The 24,448-nt window shown below is 38.8% G+C and overlaps 2 protein-coding genes across 2 annotated transcripts in view; both read right to left on the bottom strand.

The window, feature by feature from the left end:
- LOC114662093 (monocarboxylate transporter 8-like) overlaps positions 1-24,448 on the bottom strand; it is a 1,225,996-nt gene that overhangs the window by 653,387 nt on the left and 548,161 nt on the right. The window lies entirely within an intron of this gene.
- Positions 1-24,448, bottom strand: part of nexmifb (neurite extension and migration factor b) — a 151,405-nt gene that overhangs the window by 90,282 nt on the left and 36,675 nt on the right. Inside the window, exon 2 of the mRNA XM_028815417.2 lies at positions 12,944-13,065. Within this exon, the coding sequence (XP_028671250.1) occupies positions 12,944-13,016 (73 nt within the window). The 5' untranslated portion in view covers positions 13,017-13,065. The remainder of the gene's footprint in view (positions 1-12,943; positions 13,066-24,448) is intronic.

Genomic DNA, 24,448 nt, shown 5'->3' with positions numbered 1-24,448 from the left:
CAGACAATTCCTTTGACTTCATGCTTGGTTTGTGCTCTGACATGAACTGTCAACTGCGGGACCTTATATAGACAGGTGTGTGCCTTTCCAAATCATGTTCAACCAACTGAATTCACCACAGGTGGACTCCAATTAAGCTGCAGAAACATCTCAAGGATGATCAGGGGAAACAGGATGCACCTGAGCTCAATTTTGAACTTCATGGCAAAGGCTGTGAATACTTATGTACATGTGCTTTCTCAATTTTTTAAATTTTTAATAAATTTGCAAAAATCTCAAGTAAACTTTTTTCACTTTGTCATTGTGGGGTGTTATGTGTAGAATTCTGAGGAAAAAAAATGAATTTAATCCATTTTGGAATAAGGCTGTAACATAACAAAATGTGGAAACAATGATGTGCTGTGAATACTTTCCGGATGCACTGTAATACAGATTGTACAATCCAATGTTAAAATCTTGCATATAGCTCATACCAGCAAGTCTTTAGTCAGTTTTTGACAATTGCTTAAACAGGGAGTAAACTGTTCTTTGCTAGCCCTCTAGATGTGACAGTTTTGCGATAATTTAATCTATTTTTGTGCACATCAATGTGCTTACTCAGTACGTGTATGATTTATAGATCATCTGTAGGTTTTTGCATATTTCTAGGCCTAAAAGACCCACTTTAATCTAAGGTTAAATTTAGTAAGATGTCTCTAAATTAAACAAAATTTTGTCTATTTCTCTAAGACGATGAACTGAAAACGTAGTAAAAAAAAGCCTTTGCTTGTATTTTGCTTTCAAATTAAAACATTGTCCACTAAATGCCAAAAACATTAGACAACAGAAAGGATGGAAGCAAAAGAAACTGATTGTACCTCCCACCTTGTTTGCTCTGTAATAAATACAAAAATGTATCTTGGCAGGTTCAAGAGTATTCAGCTATGGCCAGCTAGCCTTAGAAGTGGTTTGGTTTAAAGGGAACATGCAAGATATCAGTCCTTAACCATTTGAGAACATAGCTTGTCTGTGCAGGATCTTTTTAGCGTAAATGTCAAAAGTTACTGACTACTGCTGTCTGGTTGGCAAGTCAGATTATATTCAGACCTACTGTAATGAGAATCAGAATATAGAACAATGCTATACACCTCAGAAACTCACAAGTTAAAGACAGTTAGCAGTTTCTAATTCTTGAGATTTGTGTTATGCATTTGTCCAAAAACTTTTGTTGATTCACAACTCTTCAGTGACTTACAACAGCAACTTCACATTACAGCATTGTTCATTGCTTTATATTATGTTACCTTTAATGTTTATTGTATTACATGATCTTGTGGACCACCAGGCTGGCACCACTGCCTCAACCCGACACAGAAAAGTGTGGGACACAAGTTCAAGGCACACACAGAGTTTTTTATTTTCTTTTTTACCTCATGGGAAACACCTTCCCCAATTTCCCACAAGTACAGCACAGTCCCCAGCACAAGCACCATGAGTAGTGGCTGCGTGCTCCTTTTATACTGCACCCGGGTGTGGCGGAAGAACTGCTCAAAAGGGCTCAGCACCCCCTGGTGGTGCCCGCGGATCCCAAAAGGGATGCACCAAACTCCAACTCCCATGAAGCACTGTAGGAATCAGATGCCCCGCTGCTATCTAGCATCTCTATATTTATTTAATGTTTTTTTTTTTTTTTTTTTACAGCAAATAGAACTGAAAAAATTCCTTATCTAGTACTAAACATATTTTTGCCTTTTCACAAATTATTTGTAAAAATAAGGTATGAACTGAGAATGCTATACAGCTGAGAAATTAATAATAATAATAATCTACTCTATATATATATATAAAATCCTAAACCTAAAACAATTTTGTGCAATGATTTTATATGACATTTTTATGTCATGCTTTAAATCAGGTTTATTTTAAAACCTACACACAGTAATCCCTCACTATATCGTGCTTCGACTTTCGCGGCTTCACTCTATCGCGGATTTTATATGTACGCATATTTTTGCCTGGGATTGGCTTCAGCAGACCCCCGTGACCCTGTGTTCGGATTCAGCAGGTTGGAAAATGGATGGATGGATGGATATTTAAATATATATCGCGGATTTTTCGCTGGTTCTTCGGTTTTAGTTGACAATGGGTCTTTTCATTTCTGGTACATGCTTCCTCAGTTGGTTTGCCCAGTTGATTTCATACAAGAGACACTATTGGCAGATAGCTGAGAAGCTACCCAATCAGAGCACGTATTACATATTAAATAAAACTCCTCAAATATATTGCGAGCATGGGGGCTGTTCGCATCCCTAGAGGATACAGCCGCTCCTCAAAAAACGCTAAAAGTCTACCTTCACATTGCTCCCTTCCTTGCTGGGCTTACTTGTGTTTGCTTTGTTGCACGATATGCTTCCTGCACGGTGCTTCGCATACATAAAAGCTCAAACAGCACCTATTGATTTTTGATTGTTTGCTTTTCTCTCTCTCCCTTGCTCTGATATTCTCTGCTCCTGACGGAGGGGTGTGAGCAGGGGGGCTGTTCGCACCCCTAGAGGATACGAACACTCGTCTAAAAAATGCTGAAAGACTACCTTCACATTGCTCCCTTCATTGCTGGGCTTCCTTGCAGCTGCTTTGTCAAGCGACATGCTTCCCACACGGTGTTTGCTTTTCTCTCTCTCTGACAGTCATACTTAAAAGCCCAAACAGCACCTATTGATTTTTGATTGTTTGCTTCTCTCTCTCTCTCTCTGTGACATTCTCTGCTCCTGACGTGCACTCCTTTGAAGAGGAAGATATGTTTGCATTCTTTTAATTGTGAGACGGAACTGTCATGTCTGTCTTGTCATGCAGCACAAATGTTTGTTTGCAGTGTTTGAATAAAGTTCCTGTCTTTCTACAACCTTCTGTGTTTCTGTGCAAATCTGTGACCCAAGCATGACAATATAAAAATAACCATATAAACATATGGTTTCTACTTCCCAGATTTTCACCTTTCACGGGGGGTTCTGGAACGCAACCCCCGCGATCAAGGAGGGATCACTGTATATATGTTTGGTATCATTCTTTTCAGAATTTATCGAACTTTACTATGATGTTGTTAGATTTTCAGATTCTTATTCCGTTTTTATATTAAAAACTAAAAAATATCAAGAACTCACGTAACGCGAGATGAGACTTTGTGCCAAGAGATTTAAATACGCCCAGGGCCGGAAATAAAAGACAAAGAGTAGGACAGCAGCTGTACAGGCTTTAAAATGTTCAAAGTGCCGTGTGAGATGCAGATAACGCAGCACGGCAGCAGTAGCAATCCAGCAGCTGATCGAGCAAAGAGGAGGTTAAAAAAAAAAAACATTTGTTTCCCATTGTATCACCATTTAAGAGGGGGTTTCGGAGGAGCGACTGCATCTCCTTGGGGTACGTTCAGCCTCTCTCTTCACAACGCGAGCAGCAGAGATATGAAGTGGCTGGCGCATACCGCAGGCCAGGGGGGTTGGTGAGCAAAGCGAGCAGGAGGCGAACCTCTTAGCAATAATAATAATAGTAATAATACATTTTATTTATACAAAAGTGCCTTTCTAAGCACTCAAGGATACCAAACAAACACATTATAAACAGAACTAAAAGTACCACAAAATACAGAAAACATAAGACATTAAAACCAAACAAACCCATTGTAATCACAGAGAAAAAGGCATTTTGAACACATGACTTTTAAGTTTACATTTGAAAGTTGAGAATGATTCAGTAATTCTAAGCTCTGAAGGTATTGAGTTCCAGAGCTTTGAAGCTCCAAATGGTAGTTAGACAGGCAAGAGGGATGGTCAGGTGGATGTGGATGGAGGAAGAATGGAGGGAATGGCAACATTAAAAAGATTGGACAGGTATGGAGGGGCGAGGTTATGAATCTCCTTATTATGTTAACTAAGGTTGTCTTATTTTAATTTCTTTTTTGTCTTTTATTCTTTTTTTCTTCATTATGTAAAGCACTTTGAGCTACTTTTTGTATGAAAATGTGCTATATAAATAAATGTTGTTGTTGTTGAATGGCCTTAAATGTTAACAGAAGAATTTTAAAATCAATTCGAAACTTAATCGGGAGCCAATGAAACTGCTGCAAGACCGGAGTAATATGGTGAATAGATGGGGTTTAAGTAATGATGCGGGCAGCAGAATTCTGGACCAGCTGAAGCTTATGGAGAGATTTATTAGAGAGACCAAAGAGGAGCAAATTGCAATAGTCCAGACAAGAAGTAACAAGACTGTGAACAAAGATGGAAGTGGTATGGGGAGTGAGGAGGGGCGGATGGGATTAATATTACATAGGTGGAAGTAGGCAGACCAGGTGATGTTATTAATGTGAGACTGGAAAGATAGAGTACCATCAAGGATAACATCCAGACTCTTGATCTGAGGTGAAGAGGAAACAAAGGAGTTATCAATAACAAATGAAAGATCATTGGCTTTGGATAATGTTGATTTTGTACCAATGAGGAGAACCTCAGTTTTGTCGCAGTTTAATTTAAGAAAATTTGAAGAAAACCAGAATTAATTTCAGCAATACAGTCAATAAGCGAAGATGGTGGAAAAGAAGAGGCGAGTTTACTAGCAAGGTAGAGATGGGTGACATCAGCATAACAGTGAAAATTAATGTTATACCTATGAAAGATATTGCCAAGGGGAAGAAGGTAAATAATAAAAAGAAGAGAAGAAACAGTGTTGGGGTTGGGATGTGAAAGTTTTAAGCTGAATGAACTGAGTGCGGCCTGTGAGATAGGATCTGAACCAATCTAGTGGAGTGTGGTAATGCCAAGCAAAGATAATCTATTAAGGAGAGTGATATGACAAATAGTATCAAAGGCTGCACACAAGTCAAGGAGGATGAGAATAGTAATTAAACCAGAGTCAGCAGCCATAAGGAGGTCGTTAGTAATTTTAACAAGTGCCATTTCTGTACTGTGGAGAGGACGAAAAACAGGCTGGAACTCTTCATACAAATTATTATGAGATACGTGGGAGTGAAGTTGGATAGCCAGAAGTAGCTCAGGCATCCAAGAAACAAACAAGGTAAGTTTCGAAATGGGGTTGGGCTGAAGCTTGTCCATACGCAGCCAACCAGAGATATCAGCAATATCGGCAATATCACCTGCAAAATCACCAGTCTTAGCTAAAAATCAACTAGTTACTGGCGAGCAACGGCAACCAGCCCCGCCAGCGTTCACTCAAACCGGAAGTTGTCAAAAAGTCTGTCTACTAGTGTTACAAGCATTTGCATATACAGTAATTTACATGAAGTAGTCATAAAATTTGTTCATACTAAATAATAACCCTTTGTATGTTAAAAGATGACAAATACCTACATTTGAATAAAACACATCACGCAGGCTTCACACCAAAATTCATGTTGTACAAGAATAATATATGAAATCCAACTATCTCAATTATTATTATGATAATTATTATTAAGTATTAAAATCTTGATAGAAATTGCCTATCTATGATTTGGGAGTCTTTTACCATGTAAAGTGTTGAGTTGGTGGTATCTCGGTTTCTTCACTGAACACTAGTTTGCCTAGTTTTGGACAATACGTTTCATTTAATATTCACAGGTGTACAAATTTGCTTTTGTGTTTATTAACCACAGTTTATGCATCCTTCACATAAGAGTTCACAATGATATCAGCTTTTCGAAAAACACACTTTTATTTAAGGTGCTACTAGGACTGGAAATTAATACTCTGAAACTCAAATAATCAATGTAAGAATTCTGCTTTTTACTTTACTATCATCTTTGTTTTAAGTTTAGATAACATATTTGTAAATATTGTAGGGATGCCACATATAATGTTTATTTATTATGTTTTGTGTATAGATTGTTTTTTCACTTAAACTGAAGTACATTTCCAAAATAATTGGAGGCCATTCCTTTAAGCAGGCAGTTGTGGGATGTGTTTATCTGTTGTTTGTTTAATTACTACCCTGTATAAATCCATGGGGTAGGCTGTCAAAAACAACCTTTGTTCAACTTTCAATTCACTCATTTACAAGAAATAAGGAAGACTTCCCAAATAGAAAAAAGTGCCAAAAATCCAGTTCTACACTGTACAGTGCAGAACAGCAGACTGCATCTTGTCTACTGCCTCAACTTTTCGATGTTGCTTATCCTATGATCCTCACATTTTGCTATACTTGTTGTTTGGACCCTGTAAATGCAGTTTTATTGTTTGTCTATATTCATTTCTTGTCCGTTTGGGGTACTGTAAACATTTGAAATATTTTGCGTAACTGTGATAATATAATTTGGATATAAGCATTTTTCTTCTGTGGCATTTGATTTTTTGGAACTGGCAGTTAGGGGGAATTATATACATGGTACTGGATTAATCTTGGCCTTACAATCCCATTCTTTTTGATTAAACACAGCCTTTTAAAGTCACGCAACTCTGTGGTGGCCTTACTGCACCTAAAATTTTCAGGGTCCATTACAATTTAAATACAAGTACTAATCATAATCTTTAGATGTTTCATTCATTTTATTTACTGGGAAAATGTTCCTGACTGACAAGACCTACTTGAGACAAGAGTATCGCATAAATAGTAAGAGGACACCTAAGCAAACCTAGCACTGGAAAACATTAACCACTAGAGTAGGGCATGGAGAACTACTCTGGCTGTAGGTTTTCATTCTAAATCTTTTTTTAAGTTGTGACCACTTTTTTCTGTTAATTGTCTGTTCTGCATTAATTTTAATTGACATGCTATTTACAACTCAAAGCCCTTGATTATTTATTTTTTCCCTAGCAGCTAAACAATAATGATATACAAAATGAACCAACAAATCAAATGACCAGAAACCTGTGTCTGCCATACCATATCTGAGAATAAAGAATAGTTAAGGGATCAGTAATGATGATCTGATCAGGTCCACAAAACATTTTGACATAATTTTTAGAAAAAAAAGAAATTAAACAGTTTTGGAATGTTTGCTGTTGCAGAGTGAGGGTACCAACAAGCCATGCAATTAAATAACAGGTTTAATTAACAACAAGAATTGGTTTCTAATTAAGAAACTGGTTGGAGTTTGAGGCCCTGACTTAGCTGGTAATCTGCTGGCTCACTTTACATCTCATTCCTGTTTGGGTTGTGTTTAAGGAAAACAATTAAGAAATTCAGAGGACTGAATCTAAAAAAACAAGTCAATTAACATAAAAGGGAAAGTAGTTAACTCGCAGCAAAAACTGGTGATTAATTAACAAAAGGGTCAGAATGAAAATTTGCAGTCACAGTAGTGCTACAGAAGCAGAGTTGCAGACCCCTGTATTAAAGGATGGCACACCTTGTTATCTAAAAGAAAAAGATAAAGGTACCCTGGGAGGGAAAATGCTTTACTCACCCACAGTGCTAGAGTGCATGGAATCTAGGAAATGCCAAAATTGCCTCTCCCTGTTACAATTTAACTACATGAATAGTAAAGCGAACAAGAAATGGTAGAGGGGCCAGGTCCTGCTAATTAAGCATACTTTATTAATTGGCAATTAGCAAATCCTACTACTTATGGAAGTTTTGTCTGGAGCATTCACAAAATAAATCTGCAATGATCTGAGAGAACAACATTTTGCAGCCTATTGGTTTAGAATGGGTTCTTTAACAATTGAAGTAGTATTCTGTGCCTGGGATCTACCTAGCTTGTGAGAAGCATGATTGGCTGTGGTTATGGATGACAGGTATATGGCCTGTTTTGGCAATATGGTACCCTAGTTATTGTTTATTTATGTAATTTATGTCATAACTGCCCAGTACAATTTTTCTTAATAAAGCCTAAAAGGCAAACAGAAGTGTGATTTTTATTTATATATTCCAACTTTCAATGCCAATAAATGGTTTATCTTCTTCATAAGTTAGATGTGTATTATTAAACTATTATTAGGCTTACTCTATAATAATGGTATAAAATGAACAGAAAAAGAGAATTAAATTGTTATCACAATTATTTGAATGACAATTCCTCATTAGCTAAAACTTCATGATTGCGACAGCCTTAGACTAGCTGGTGTAGGCTGCATATATTTTCTCACTTACAAACTGCTTAGTTAGATCCTGTCAGGTTATGCATCTTCTGTCTCTGGTTTACACTGTAGTCATGATCTGATTAGCAGAATAATGTTAATTTGCAAAGAAGTTCATTTTTGTGCTACAGCTACCTAGGTGATTCAAACTACAAGTGTTTTTCCCCAAAGTGGTTTATTTGTAGGCTGACTCACAAGCATATAGTGTTGGTACAAATACTCAGTGATTGTTCATTTTCTTCAAAGCCTAGGAATGAAACAATTCTTGGAGGAATTGATCAGTTTGCGTGGCAGCATTCTTGCTTAAAGATTTTGACTTTTTTCATGTTTCACATTTAACTGGAGCAAACCTAAAAACTAGGATTTGTCATGGTAATGCATGCTATAAACTAGATGCTTGACAGTGCCAATATAATACAGTATTTGTATACAGGTAATTTACATTATTGATCTGTGCTGTTTAAATTTTATTTTAACTGTGTTCACAAATAGAAACTATGCACTTATTCTAGGCTTCTCAATGAGATGGGCTGTATAAAACTAAACAGTATCCTGTTTAAGAAAATTGCTAACAAGACAGAATCAATATAACTAAATCAAAGAGGATTTAACTCAACACAATGTGGAAACATTTCCTCTTCTGCAAATACTTTGGCTGAATGGTATGCCACTGCCTTGGAGTGCCAATTTCAAACAGAATCAATATACCTAATTCAAAAAGGATTTAACTCAACACAAACAATATGGAAACATATCCTGTTCTGTAAATACTTCAGCTGAATGGTATGCCACTGCCTTGGAATCCCAGTCTCTTACAGTTCCACTCTCAAGATACCATGAAAGGCAGGACTGGCAAATTCCCATGGACCCTCATTGATTGTGATGCCTAAATCAGGGTCCATTTCCCAGCATCTTGACAAATGTTTTCATTGAGAGGCTGAGGACAGTGAACATTCTGTAAAGATTACAGACCACTTTATTCTGTATTGGAGCAATCACATAGTCTATTTCACTCAAGAAAATAAATCTGATATGCAAGCTTTTAAAGGGGTTTGTGATGATGCAGGTCACCTCCACACTCCCAGGTGCTCTAGGAAGCCTCTTGAATTTGCTACCAACTGTAACGTAACCGGGATGAGCCAGGCAGATGAGGACAGACATACATAGCAATGGGTAGGTGAAATAGTGCCAGTGCCTTTATTAAAACAATCAAAAATCCTCTCTGTCAATTTACTAAACCGTATGCACTTGTTCGGCGCTGCCGTGCTCTTAATTCTTCCACTACTGCTCAGTTTTCTGATGTTTTTAATTATAAAGTGACTTCACAGCCCTCTGTGTCTTCCAATACTGAGGAGCTAACACTTCAATTTAATTCTGTTTGCCAAACTGCTTTGGACTTTGTAGCACCATTAAAAAACAGGAAACTAAAGCCCTGCTCCGAGCCGTGGTTAAATGCTAATACCCGTGCATATAGACGGGAGTGCAGGAGAGCTGAGCGGAGGTGGAAAAAGGACAGGTTGCAGGTTTCTTTTGAAATATTGAGAGAAAGTTGGTTGTGTTATCAGAAAGTTTTGAAAGCTGCAAGATCAAAATTTTTTTCTGAAGTTATTGGGTCTAACTCTCACAACCCCCATGTACTTTTTAACACATTGAGTTCTGCACTTAATGTTCATGAACCTGTCTTTCCGGAAGGCTCTAGGGAAACTTGCGATAAATTTCTTTACTTTTTCTTGAAGAAGGTTGTAAGCACTAGGGCCCTCATTTCACCACCTTCTCATGATCCATCCATTTTAATACCCTGTTTGGCTGTGTTTGACCACTTTGAGCCTGTCACTTTGTCCTTTTTAAAGCAGCTGGTTTTCAGTATGAAGTCATCTGGCTCCCCTCTTGATGTTGTTCCTCCTCGACTTTTTAAGGAAGTCTTTTCTACCTTGGGTCCTTCTATTCTTACTATTATTAATAGTAGTTTAACCTCTAGTGTGGTGCCTAAAAATTTTAAACATGCTGTCGTGCAACCACTGCTGAAAAAAACGGGTCTGGACCATTCTGTTATGTCTAACTTTAGGCCTATTTCCAAACTACCTTTTTTGTCCAAACACTTGGAAAAAGTCATCTACACCCAACTGAAGTCCTTTCTGGACAAACATGCAATTCTGGAAGTGTTCCAGTCTGGGTTTAAAACTCACCACAGCACTGAGTCCTCTCTGTTAAGGGTTTTTAATGATATTCTTTTGACAGTGGACTCTGGTGACTGTGTACTACTTATGCTTTTGGATTTAACAGCTGCATTTGACACGATAGACCATGAGATCCTCATCTCTAGGCTGGAGCAGTGGGTGGGCATCACAGGTTCAGCTCTCCAATGGTTTAGGTCCTATCTTTCAGATAGAAGTTTTTGTGTCAGTATTGATGATTTTACTTCCACCTCTGTTGCCCTCCCCTGGGGGGTACCACAGGGCTCCATCCTGGGACCTCTTCTGTTCTCCTTGTACCTGCTGCCACTCGGCGCTATTTTTCAGAAACACAGTATTTCCTTTCATCTTTATGCAGATGACTGTCAGGTGTATTTCCCACTGAAGCGCCAAGGTCCATGTTCTGTCCAGCCCCTGCTTGATTGCCTTACTGACATAAGGAGTTGGATGGCACTAAATTTTCTAAATTTTAATGAGAACAAAACAGAAGTCATGCTATTTAGGCCCAATAGGACCCCCTTGCATTGACCTTTCCACTGTGGCTCAATTTGAGAAATCCATGATCACAAATTTAGGTGTAAAAATGGACTCCACTTTTAAACTTGATAGCCATGTGAATGCAGTGGTAAAATCTTGCTTTTTCCAGTTGAGGCGGCTGTCAAAAATCAAGCCTGTGTTGTCTAAGCGCAACCTTGAAACAGTGATACATGCTTTTATAACATCTCGTCTAGATTTCTGTAATGCGCTTCTTTTTGGAATTAGCCAGGCCTCCATGGCTCGCCTACAGCTGGTGCAAAACGCTGCTGCTCGATTTTTAACTGGCACAAGAAAACATGAGCATGTTACCCCGATTTTGGCTTCCCTCCACTGGCTTCCAATTCGTTTTCGAATCCATTTTAAGATCCTTGTATTTGTTTTTAAATCTCTTAATGGGTGTGCCCCTCTTTATTTGTCGGAACTGCTACACCCTTATGTACCATCTCGCTCCCTCAGGTCAGCAGACCAGATGCTTTTACGCGTTCCCAGGGCACAATGCAAACTCCGAGGTGAGCGAGCTTTTTCAGTTGCAGCCCCAAAACTCTGGAACGATTTGCCATTGCATGTTAGGCAGGCTCCTTCACTAGCTGCCTTTAAATCCTTTTTAAAAACACATTTTTACTCTCTGGCTTTTAACCCTGTATAATATGGTGGTTATTTGTATACTTTTTATACTTTCTATTAAGAATGTCTTCAGTTCTAATGTGTTTATGTGTTGTTTTTCTTTGTACAGCACTTTGGTCAGCCTTGAGGTTGTTTTTAAAGTGCTTTATAAATAAATAAATAAAAACAGTGTCCAAAACAGTGCAGTGTTCAAAATCCTTAATAAATAAATAATCTACTAAAAATGGTGTAAAAGTGGAGGTTAAAAACAAATAAATAAAAATTGATTAAAACAGGGTTAAACATTTCCATGCAATTCTGAATCCTGGTGCCTTCCTTTTTATCCAGGCCCGTGCCCATGTCTGCCAATCCCACTGCGTTCCACATGCAGCCACTGAGCCCTGCTCCACTCTCACTGCTGCCGATATCAGGCTCCTGCAGGTGAGAGAGTGCTGTTCTTCCACTGCTGCCAATAGCTGGCTCCTCCCAGTGAGAGCATACACTAAGCAAATTGGCCGCTCCTGACTCAGCCCCCTCATAAGTGCTGGGCACACACTCCTTCCAGGGGCTCATCTTCTCATCCACCTGCTTTCTCCCGTTTTGCGCTGGCTCTCACTCACTCCTGCCAGTTTCTCTCAGTTCAACTCTTTAACCTCCCTTCTCTTTCTTTATTCTAACTTTTGTATCTATTTCTTTTTCTGTTCCCCTTCTGTCCCATACAGACTCCTTTTATTCTAACACACAGGTGTGAAAGTGCCATGTCCTCTGAGGAATTAATGAGGCACCTGACAGACACAAACACTCGCACTCTCGTTCACATTTTCACCCACACCAGACTGAAGCCTGCACATTCAGGCGTGATTATTTATTTAAAAATCTGGCACCTTTTTCTGAGCCACAGACCCATTATTCCACATACCTTTCCCCTTAAGCCTCCAGTTGCACAGGAAGGCTCCATGTCTCAACCAACCCAAGGAAACTGGTGGGCCAGGTCCATGGCTTGGCCCTGTTCTGTACTAAAACCCATGAATAATAAAAGCACTAAAACAAACCTGTTCATAAAACAAAACCCAAGCCCCCTTGTAAAATCTGGATAATTAAAAGAATAACAACCTATTAATGACAATTAAAACAATCAATAAATAAATGTCCTGTAAAAAGTTCAATTTTTAAAAGCATCCTCTTCTGGCTTAGGTCCATGGGTTCTTTTGAAAAGTCAGGCACCTTTCCTTCTTTCCATTTTTCTGTCTGTTGTTCAGTCCTCACCGCCTCAGCTCATCCCACATGTGCCACTAAATGTAACGGTGGTGGGTTTAAGAGGCTCCCCAGATTAACTAGGAATGTGGAGCTGGCCCATACCGTCACAGGGTTACAGCACTTGAAAGCTTCTAGATGCCAAAGATATACAGCAGTAAAATATAATATCAGACTTACCAGGTACATTAGGCTACTGAATGTTTTAACTTTCATTGTGAGGAACTAATTACTTTGAATACATGTAAATGATCAGAAAAGGAAAAAAGTGCTGCTTTTAAAATGCGTTTTGTTTATTTAAAAAATTCTCACCATTTTCATTCACCCCATTAATCAATGCTGGACTCTGTTCTTGTGCTGAGGAGTTATCTTGCAGAACATCCATCAATTTTGCTTGGTTCTTCCTCTTTCATTCATCATTATGGCTATTCAACCTACACAAAAAAGAGTTGCACATTGTTTACTTGTATTCACGTTTTGTAAAATGAAGTGAAAGAAAAAAATATCTGTTGAATGTATAAATATGTACATGCATTTTTACAAGCAATTCTTAAAATGTGAATCTCATCAAGATAACAATCACAAATAGTTTTGGCTACAACGATAGTTAAGTACATCACTTAATTTTGATAAAAAGGAATTTTTTTTAATGATTTTTGTGGCCAGTTTCTATAGGGTATCCAGTTTGGAAAGTGAAGGGTACTATCTATGCTGTTTGGAAATGACGTACTTCTCTTGGCCTCATCAGAATGTGATCTCCAGTGTGCTACGAAATGATTAACAGCTGAGTGGCTGGGGTGAGAATTAGCACAGTTTAAAATCCTCATCCAAAAACTGTATTATTTTTTCTTCTGGTAAAGAGACGAACAGTTAAAGAGTGGAGTTGAGTAATACAGTTAATTTATGTCAGGGTCTTGTTCAGGAGTATGGGTGCAGGTGAATGTGAGACTGACAAAAAATGTGCTAGACTGGAGTGGAGAAATGAGAGCTAAGTCTGCATACAAAGATGTCTTTTGACTAGTCAGTCTATATCTCCATCCTGATCTATGGTCATGAGCTCTATTATGGTCATGACGTTGTGCCTGAAAGAACATGGTTATAATTACAACCAACCAAAATGAAGTTCCTCCGCAAGATTGCTGGGCCCACTGTCCATGACAGAGTGAGAGCCTTACAGTAGGACTGCTCCTTCTCAGGATCTAAGAGGTAGTTTAGTTGGTTTGGACATTTATTTAGAATGCCCCCTTGGCCCCTCCACAACAGGTGCAACAGGCAGAACCCTCTGTCAAAAGGCGGGGGTTGGGTTCCCAGAAGGGAACTGAAGGGATTCTGTATTTTTATGTCCTGATCATCTGGGAATTCCCCTAGAAAAGGCTGTAGAATATTGCTGGGAAATTCACCTTATCAGCTTAGTTCAGTGTTTGCTACCATAACCCTCACCAGAAACACCAGAACACAAAAGATGATGATACTTTCTCTACTTACACAGCTACTTAATGTATATTTTGCATAATACCAGTAGTTCAGTTTTTTATTAATTAAATCTATATCCATGATTAAAGAATGAACAAATTTGACATAATAATAAAATGTATATCATACTAAACTAAAACAAGTATACATTTGATAAATAAGGTTATTATAAATAATTAGAATAAAATAATTATATTACCAAAACAGTAAATACCTTTACAAAATATTTACTAAATTTCATGTCATAATTTCTTATTTCTATGTTTATTTTAAATTATACACAGCTTACTAAAGTATGAATCTTAAGCCAAGCAGGCAATATCCTCTTTAATAAAATCCCTGTGTGCGTCCAGGTGTCCGTGTGTGTGTGTCTTCTGGTGAAGTGCGCATGCGTGGGGCACGGTGCTGTCAAAGAAAGTTACAGGCGTTTTACGGAAATACAAACCAATATTACTGCGAGAGGAAATTAAAGGTACACAATACAGTGACGCATATTACAGCCACTTACAAGCCAGTATTACTGTCAGAGAAAATTAAAGGCACATTACTGACGCGCACGCCTGTATTACCGCCAGAAAAAATTTAAGGTATATTATGGACGTACAAGCCAGCAGACGAACAAGACAGTCTTACTGTCACAGAAAATTAAAGACACACAATACACGGCGGCAGCCCACGAAGAACAGTCAGCTCAGCAAGTAAACAACAACAAAAGAAAGGCTGAAAGACAAAGAAAAATACGACCAACAAAAAGAATGAGGTCAAGGTCCCTTGCCATTTAATATAGACTGGTCCTACTAATGTTTATGCACTACTGTTCTAGCACCCGTTATTGTAACGGGCTTAATGACTAGTTTTCTTATAATAATATAGCAAAATATTTTCAGAGAACACTCTTTCCTATATAATACAGTCTAAACATACAACAATAAACTCCAGGTGATAATCTGTACTGGAATTGGTGATGATCAGTAGATTGTAAGATCAAATTCTAAGTTCAAATGTATTGCCATGTGTACACAGTATAGTGAAATTCATACTTGCAGGTCTCACTCAGACTAGTGACAATAATACAATATCAACAACAAATAAACACAGTGATGATAACAAAATGCAAATGACTGAACAGAACTCCATGCAATACTGTATACACAAGTACCACTCGTGCGGTTATTGACAGATTTTAAAAAATGTTTTTTTTTTTTTTTTATCACTTACTACCTGGTCTTTTATAGTATTGCAGACAGTACAAAGGTTATAATATCTGGTGTAGTTTAAAACTGAAATCAATTATCACAGTAAATTTTATATTCAGTCACTGGCCACTGTAAAAATAAAGCCCCAGAATCTGCTTCTATTTTGGAGTACCACTCTGGGTTAAATTAAAAGATATGCAAGAACATGCACTTCAGGGGAATAAAACAGTTGTGCATCAGTGCTGATTGTACTTTCATTTTATAACTAAGGCATAGTATTACAAATGTTTTGACAGTATGATGAATGACATTATGAAGCATAATTAGGAAAGTTGTACTCCAAAGTTTTTTTTTCTATTGTGCCCAACATCCTCCTCAGATGTGAAAAAGGCTCTGCACAAACACGCCCAAGTCTGACAGTAGCAGCAGATCCATGCATTAATTCTAAATAGAAATTACTATTAATGATTTCCCACATGCAACTAAGCTTTTTTTTAACACAGTGATATATTTAATAAGAATGTGTACATTTTTAGATATATAACTAATACTGTTTAATTATGTATAATTACTGTACAACAAAATGCTTATTTTATTACCATTTACATTCTGAAACCTATTCAATGATATTCAGGGTTGCTAGGGAGTCCGACCCTATCCCAGCAGTGAATTTGAGAATATACTGTATGCCTCTTATTTTACTGCTAGTTGTTAACGTTGTAAAAGCAGACAGTTTACGGTCATCAAAATTTATAATGACAAAAAATGTGCTTTTTAGCAGTTACTATTTCCTGCATAGTCAGACAAAACTGTGGAAAGGTTTTGGGATCTCAGTTTTTGGATTGCATATGATGGTGGCAGATGAACTGTACATATACTTTTCTCTGTCTCTCACACAACTGTTCAGTTTACATACTTCATTTGAAATTTTCATTTTGCTAATACAGAATGTCCATGCTTACATTCTTCATAATTATCAATATACTGAAAATGGGCACTCAATAAAAGGGTATTTGATGGCATGAGCATCTTGGACACTGCAAACCCAAGCTGTTGGGTCTACCAGGTAGAAGCAGAAGGTGTAACGATACACAACATAATTGTCCCCCTTTGCGCATGAAGAGCCCCAGTGTTCGGTTTCAATTTGTTTCATTGTGCTTCATTTTCTACCATGCTGTGATTAGTTGCTACAAAAATGAACATTTGTGTTTCACTTTTTGGTGCAATTCTTCCAGGATTTGATTGGTGCATTTAATTTTTCTCCAAGTTGTATTATCCCCCTTAGTACCTTAAACTGGTAATGTCTTGTTTATAGTGGAAATGTCTTGTTTATATCAATGAACAGGCCCGGCTCAATAACAATAATAATTAATGAAATAAGAAGTGTACAAAACATCATTTCCCCCTGCAGTTCATTTCAGACCAGGGGACCATGCACTTCCTTTATTTTTTTTAAATATGTCTGGTTATGTGCCCAGCATAACAGTCTCTTCATATCTCTAATTTATCCAGCATGGATCACATGGAGCTGACCCTGAAAGCCTTGTCTGTGGCAGCACAGGTTGCCCAATTTATTCAATTTTAAATTAATTTTGATAAATATATATGCACATAAAGTGGATGATTAAGATTTTATCTAAAATGTATTTTCATGCATTTCCAATATAAGCACACATAAAATTTTAATGAATGGAGATTTTACCTGCATTTTAAATCAAAACGTGGATAGATTTTTACATCAAGGGCCACGGATATGAAGCTTGGAAGCTCAACCCTGTCGGGGTCCATGGCCCAACCAAGGGGCTGCCTGGATGGTTCTTGAGCCCTGGAGGACAGCACTTCCGCCACACCAGGAAGTGCTGCCGCTCCAGGAGTGCTTCCAGGTTCAAGGGCAGCACTTCTGCCACACCTGGAAGTGCTCCGGAATACCATCATCAAGCACCTGGAGCACATCCGGGACATGATAAAAGGGGCTGCCTCAATCCCTTCGAGGACCTGGAGTTGGGAGGAGGAAGATGGAGCTTGCGAGGGAGGAGTCGAGACGGCTGAAGAGAGATGAAGGATTGAGCAATAGTGTGTGAGTCGCTGGAACCAAACTGTAAATAATGTCTGTAAATAAACTGTGTGTTGTGGACATCAGTGTCGTGTCTGTCTGTGGCCGGGAAAGCTTCAACAATACTCATCTCGTAACTACCATCCTAACCACCTGTCACTAGCAGATGTGAATCATCCTTATAGGTTCCCGTCATTTCATGTCTCCCTCATAAAAATAAATTGGAGACCTAGAAGGCATCACAGTTAATCAGTGAGATTTCCAGAATAGATCATGAATGTGCCATGTCTCCAAGTGAGGCACTTTATAGGAAAAGGCAGGGTCTACAATCAGAATTTAATCTCTTGACAACAAAAGAAACTGAAAAACTCATCTTTAAAAACTCAACATTATTATGAACATGGAGATAAGGCTAATAAGATTTTAGCTCAACAAATCCAGAAGCAGGAAGTTCACAATGCAATAAGAGAAATTACCAATGCAACTGGAGATAAAGTCCTAGACCATAAAAATATAACTTACACATTTAAGGAGTACTATTAAGTCCTTTCATTCCACGCAGATTAAAGAAGATTAGGTACAATCTATGAAGTTTTTTGATACAGTAATATAAAAAAAATAACTAAATTACCTTCATTATTATTAACATTCATAGATGGTGAGGAAAATAAAATTGTACTTTTTGCCAAGCTTTATTTACCATTTTCCAAAGAAAAAATAAGGACTTACTACAATGTGCATCATACAGCCCAATTTCACTTCTAAATAATGATATTAAGATACTCTCCACAGCTTTTGCTTTCTTCTGTAATATCATAAGACCAAACAGGATTCATTAAAGGCAGACATTCAGCTTTAAGCCCTTGGTGTCTTTTTAATGTAATATACTCACCCTCGAAATCTAACACACCAGAGATCTTATTATTTTTGGACACAGAAAAAGTCTTTGAGAGAGTCGAATGGTACTATCAATTCACCACAATGCATAACTTTGGAATTAGGAATTATTGGCCAGTAAATTAACCTCAGAAGAATAGCAACACTGGCTGGAAGGAACTGAGTACTTACTATTAAACCCAAGCATATTTAAAGACTGCTAACAGACTAAATGCTCAACAGGTGCAATGGTCTTTATTTTACCATCAATTCACTTTCTTAAGTTCATATTATACTAGGAAAACACTCTAAATGCTTACACATTGTCTTGGAAGTTTGATTATAAGGAATTTAATACGTCAGAACTCATCATTTCACCTGACAGCTTTATGGAAGCTGCCACAAATTTTAGTCAAGGAAACACGATAATTTAAGAGTGGATTAACCAGTAGCAGAGCTAAGTCATGCAGAACTGAAATTTCTATCTGAGAACACTCATCCTAAGATTTATTGTTAGCTGGGCATTCCAGAATTCTTAAACTCAGAAATCATTTAAATATATTTTCAGTGGCCCTTAATTGGAAAATACTTCAAAAGGTATGTACGAGATTACAAAGTGTGTAACAGATCCAAAACAATTACAGATAGAACTTCCAGTCTTTTAAGGACCATTCCACCCTAATATACGATGGAGTGATAGTTCCATGGATTTTATTATCGACCTTCCACCCTCCGGCAATTGTAACTAATTTTGAGAATAGCTGATGGGTTCTCAAAAGCTGCACAATTCATTCCACTCAAGAAATTGTTCTCAACCCAGATATATAAAATCTTTATGAAGGAATATTACCAACTACGTGGATTCCATAGGACAATAATTGTAGATAATTTAAATAATATTTTTATGAAAAGATCTGTAACAAGTTGACATACAACTAAACCTTGTGTTAGGTTAGGCGCACGCTCCCTGGGAATGTGTTCTGTTAGAAATGCAGCTCACATTTGAACCTGTATATACCCCTCTTTTTAGCAACCTTGGCAGAAATATTAAGACAAGAGAAATATTGTACAAAAGAACTATATATTTAACTTGCTTTAAAATGCAGCTTTCTCTCCTAATATACATTGCAGTATGATCATTTATACATACAAAGAGAAGCCATTGGAACAGCACAATTGTCGTTCAGTTCTTCAGTCAATGAGGGACTTGACAACTGCAGTTCCTTTATGGTAGAGTGCGGAGGCATGATACTTGGCACAGGGTTGACGTCACATCTCTGCTGACAGGCTTCTGAATTGAGGTACCCTGATAAGCCTTAAATACCCAGACTTTTAGCATATTCAGCAAGCTATTTGTCACCAATACCATGCATGGATTAGGCTCTCTAAGACCCCAAAATATCACATTCTTCCACTGTGCATCTGCTCTGATCACTTAAGATCCCTGCCTGATCACTTAAGATCCCTGTTCTTGCTTCAGCTGAAAAATACATTTATGCAAAACATGATTAGGCTCACAAATAATAGTATCAAACAGTTATTTTTAAATTCTAGTTACACATCCACAAAGTTAATGAGCAGACCAGAAATTGGAGAAATTTTTAAGGTGCACAGTGGACAGTAGTGACTCCAATTGGATCTTGTGGTTTCATTTGCTGAGTTTTCCAGAAATACCTTATTGGCTACAGAGAATTTTAAATTTTGAATGTCCATATGGGTTTAAACTCACTCTTTACCAGTGTTGTATAGTAATAAATTAGAAATACTTGGTTACTATACCTAAGTTTGTTTTGAGAGTATTTCTGTTTCAATTGAGTGTAAAATTTTCTGTGTACTTTCACTTTTACTTCATTTTTTTTCCACATGCAAATGGCTAGTTTAAATTCAAATATATATTTGCTATAGACATTAAACATTAACATTAAACCAGAAAGCAAATGGGCTATGAAAATACATGCAATGCTTTGTCAGTTATCTAAAATACTGTATTCATCCACTTTAGGGACAACTGCTTTAGGAAAATTTGCTTATGCAAAGAATAAGGGAAATTTTCAAAAGTGCACCACTGATCATTTACACATTCATTACAAGTATCCTTGCTGCAGCCTGCAGAACATGTGAGATGTTTGGGATGGGGCTGGATGCCGAAAATGCGCAAACAGTCTCAGTCTTTATCACACCAGATGCCTGTCCTCATAGCAGCCTCCGAATGGGGCAGGGCTGATCTGCAGGCTGTGACACAGTGAACTTACATGTTCATATGTTGTGGCTCATTCCACTTCCTTGTCACATGTGTTGCCCACATGTCTTCTCTCATTATTCAGGACACCATAGTTCCAAAACAGACTATAAACTACTGTACTTGGAAAAGCCAAAGAAAAACTAAAAGGTCATTCCTTTTAATGTGAAACTAGAAGTAATAAAGTCTAGGCAAATCACTTAATTAAACATTATTTTAACAAAAACAATAATTTGATTTCTAATGTAATAGTTAAATTAATACTGTCAGCTTTCATGTAGTTTGGTAATATTTCAACAAAAATGTGAGTCATGTTTGGGTTGTCAATGCTTTAACATGTTTTTCTTATAAATTAATTTTAATTAGGTGTTTGTGTTAAAAAATTCACTTTACAAAGAGGATTTCAGAAACTGATTAGCTAGTTCTTAAAGTGGAGCACGCCTGTACGTCTCTACTGTTACAGCCCATTGCTCTGAATGAGGATACAATTGCTAAGATGCTTGCTCACACTGAATGTCACTGCTTTCAGTTGCATCTACTTAGCTTATACTTTTGTAATACAACTCACATGCAAAAAAGAAAGTATCCTGAGGTCTTGTGAGGAGTTTGTAAATATATACAGTAATCCCTCGCTATATCGCGCTTCGACTTTCGCAGCTTCACTCTATCGCGGAGTTTATATGTAAGCATATCTAAATATATAACACAGATTTTTCGCTGCTTCGCGGGTTTCTGCGGACAATGGGTCTTTTTACTTCTGGTACATGCTTCATCAGTTGGTTTGCCCAGTTGATTTCATACAAGGGACGCTATTGGCGGATGACTGAGAAGCTACCTAATCAGAGCACACAGTTAAGTTCCTGTGTGCTGATTGGCTCAGCGACGGAGTGCTGCATTAACCAGGAAGTCTCATCTCACTCATTCAGCATTAACGTGCTCCAGCTACTGCTTCAGGGGCCGTGTCCAAGCGCCAACAGAAGATGCAAATGATTGCAGAAAAGGTAAAAGTTTTGGATATGTTGAAGGAAGGGAACAGCTACACCGCTGCAGGACACCATTACGGCATCAATGAGTCCACAATTCTTTTTATTTAAAAAGGAGGAAAAGCATATAAGATCTACGGCCGCAGTGTCCTTTAAGCAGGGTGCAAAACGAGTTGCAAGTGGATGTAATAAGGCAGTAGTCTGGATGGAATCTGCTTTAGGGATTTGGATTGAAGACTGCCGGAAGGAGAACAACGGCAATGCTACACAGTCGCCTGAAGAGGATCCTTTAGAAGAGCTGTAACGCTCTCCTTTGTTGTGCAGTAAAATTAAACTCATCGTTATCGGACAAGTCGTCGTGTCATTGTTGGTGAGTAACCATAATTAATTATCTATGTACAGTACTTATTACATGTACATAGTTTAGTGTCACTGTACACACATTTTACTGTATACAATTTTTCTTGCATTGTACGTATTTATTGCTGGTGGCCTGTCTGTCGTAATGGCTGTAACATATGTGATATCGGAGACGCTCGACATCTTTAAAATAATATTTAGGTTTTACTGTATATAGACTGTGTTTACATACATAATTTCAACGAATCTTACCTAATATCTAAGAGAATACAAAGGGTTTATGCTGTATAATTGTGCGGGAAATGTTTATAATAGTGTGGGAGAGTTTATAAGGGCTTAAAATATATAAAAAGAACCATATGAACATATGGTTTCTACTTCGCGGATTTCCACCTTTCGCGGGGGGTTCTGGAACGCAACCCCCACGATGGAGGAGGGATTACTGTATGTATATATATATATATATATATATATATATATATACACACACACACTACATGTGTTTTGTGGACTTGGAAAAGGCGTTCGACCGTGTACCTCGGGGAATCCTGTGGGGGGTGCTCCGGGAGTATGGAGTACTGGACCCCCTGATAAGGGCGGTTCGGTCCCTATACAACCAGTGTCAGAGCCTGGTCCGCATTGCCGGCAGTAAGTCGAACCAGTTCCCAGTGAGAGTTGGACTCCGCCAGGGCTGCCCATTGTCACCGATTCTGTTCATAACTTTTATGGACAGAATTTCTAGGCGCAGCCAGGGTGTTGAGGGGGTCCGGTTTGGTGGACTCAGGATTGGGTCACTGCTTTTTGCAGATGATGTTGTCCTGTTTGCTTCATCAGGCCGTGATCTTCAGCTCTCTCTGGATCGGTTCGCAGCTGAGTGTGAAGCGGCTGGGATAGGAATCAGCACTTCCAAATCCGAGACCATGGTCCTCAGCCGGAAAAGGGTGGAGTACCCTCTCAGGGTTGGGAGCGAGATCCTGCCTCAAGTGGAGGAGTTCAAGTATCTTGGGGTCTTGTTCACGAGTGAGGGAAGAATGGAGCGTGAGATTGACAGGCGGATCGGTGCGGCGTCCGCAGTGATGCGGGCTCTGCATCAGTCTGTCGTGGTGAAAAAGGAGCTGAGCCATAAGGCAAAGCTCTCAATTTACCAGTCGATCTATGTTCCTACCCTCACCTATGGTAATGAGCTATGGGTAGTGACCGAAAGAACGAGATCGCGAATACAAGCGGCCGAAATGAGTTTCCTCCGCAGGGGTGTCTGGGCTCTCCCTTAAAGATAGGGTGAGAAGGCTCAGTCATCCGGGAGGGGCTCAGAGTAGAGCCGCTGCTCCTCCGCATCGAGAGGAGTCAGATGAGGTGGCTCGGGCATCTGATCAGGATGCCTCCTGGACGCCTCCCTGGTGAAGTGTTCCGGGCACGTCCAACCGGGAGGAGGCCCCGGGGAAGACCCAGGACACGCTGGAGGGACTATGTCTTCCGGCTGGCCTGGGAACGCCTCGGGATTCTCCCGGAAGAGCTAGAAGAAGTGGCTGGGGAGAGGGAAGTCTGGGCATCTCTGCTCAAGCTGCTGCCCCCGCGACCCGACCTCGGATAAGCGGAAGAGGATGGATGGATGGATGGATGGACACACACACACTGTCCAGCACTGGGGAGCTCGACTGGCATTTGCCATAGAATACCAGAATTGGCAGATCCACCACTGGCGCTCTGTGCATTTCACAGATGAGACCAAGTTCACCGTGAGCACATCTGACAGACGTGAAAGGAGAAGCCATGGAGAACGTTATGCTGCCTGTAACATCGCTCAGTATGACCGGTTTCGTGGTGGGTCAGTGATGGTCTGGGGAGGCATATCCATGGAAGGACACACAGACCTCTACAGGCTAGACAACGACACCTTAACTACCATTAGGTATCGGGATGAAATCCTTGGACCCATTGTCAGACCCTATGCTGGTGCAGTGGGTCCTGGGTTCCTCCTGGTGCACAACAATGCCTGGTCTCATGTGGGGAGAGTATGTAGGCAGTTCCTGGAGAATGAAGGAATTGATACCATTGACTGGCGCCCACACTCGCCTAACCTAAATCCAATAGAACACCTCTGGGACATTATGTTTTGGTCTATCTGACGCCACCAGGTTGCACTTTAGATTGTCCAGGAGATCAGTAATGCCCTGGTATAGATCTGGGAGGAGATCCCCCAGGACACCATCCGTCATCTCATTAGGAGCATGACCCGACATTGTCAGGCATGCATACAAGCATGTGGGGAGCCATACAAACCACTGAGTACGATTTGGAGTTGCTGTAATGAAATTTCAGCAAAACGGACTAGCCTGCTGCATCATTTTTTCACTTTGATTTTCGGGGTGTCTTTGAATTCAGCCCTTTGTAGGTTGACAATTTTCATTTAAATCAAATGATATGGCATCTTTTCATTCCTAACACATTACCCAGTCCATATCAGTCTAGATATCCAGCATGATTTTTTCCCATTGAGATCTGATGTGTTTTGAAAGTGTTCCTTTAATTTTTTTGAGCAGTTTATTTTACACATTATATATATATATATATATATATATATATATATATATATATATATATATATATATATATATATAGGCATTGCTGTACTAACTA

Source organism: Erpetoichthys calabaricus, chromosome 12 (genome assembly GCF_900747795.2).
Source record: "Erpetoichthys calabaricus chromosome 12, fErpCal1.3, whole genome shotgun sequence".
Taxonomy (NCBI): domain Eukaryota; kingdom Metazoa; phylum Chordata; class Cladistia; order Polypteriformes; family Polypteridae; genus Erpetoichthys; species Erpetoichthys calabaricus.
This window is presented reverse-complemented; position numbering and strand designations above follow the sequence as displayed.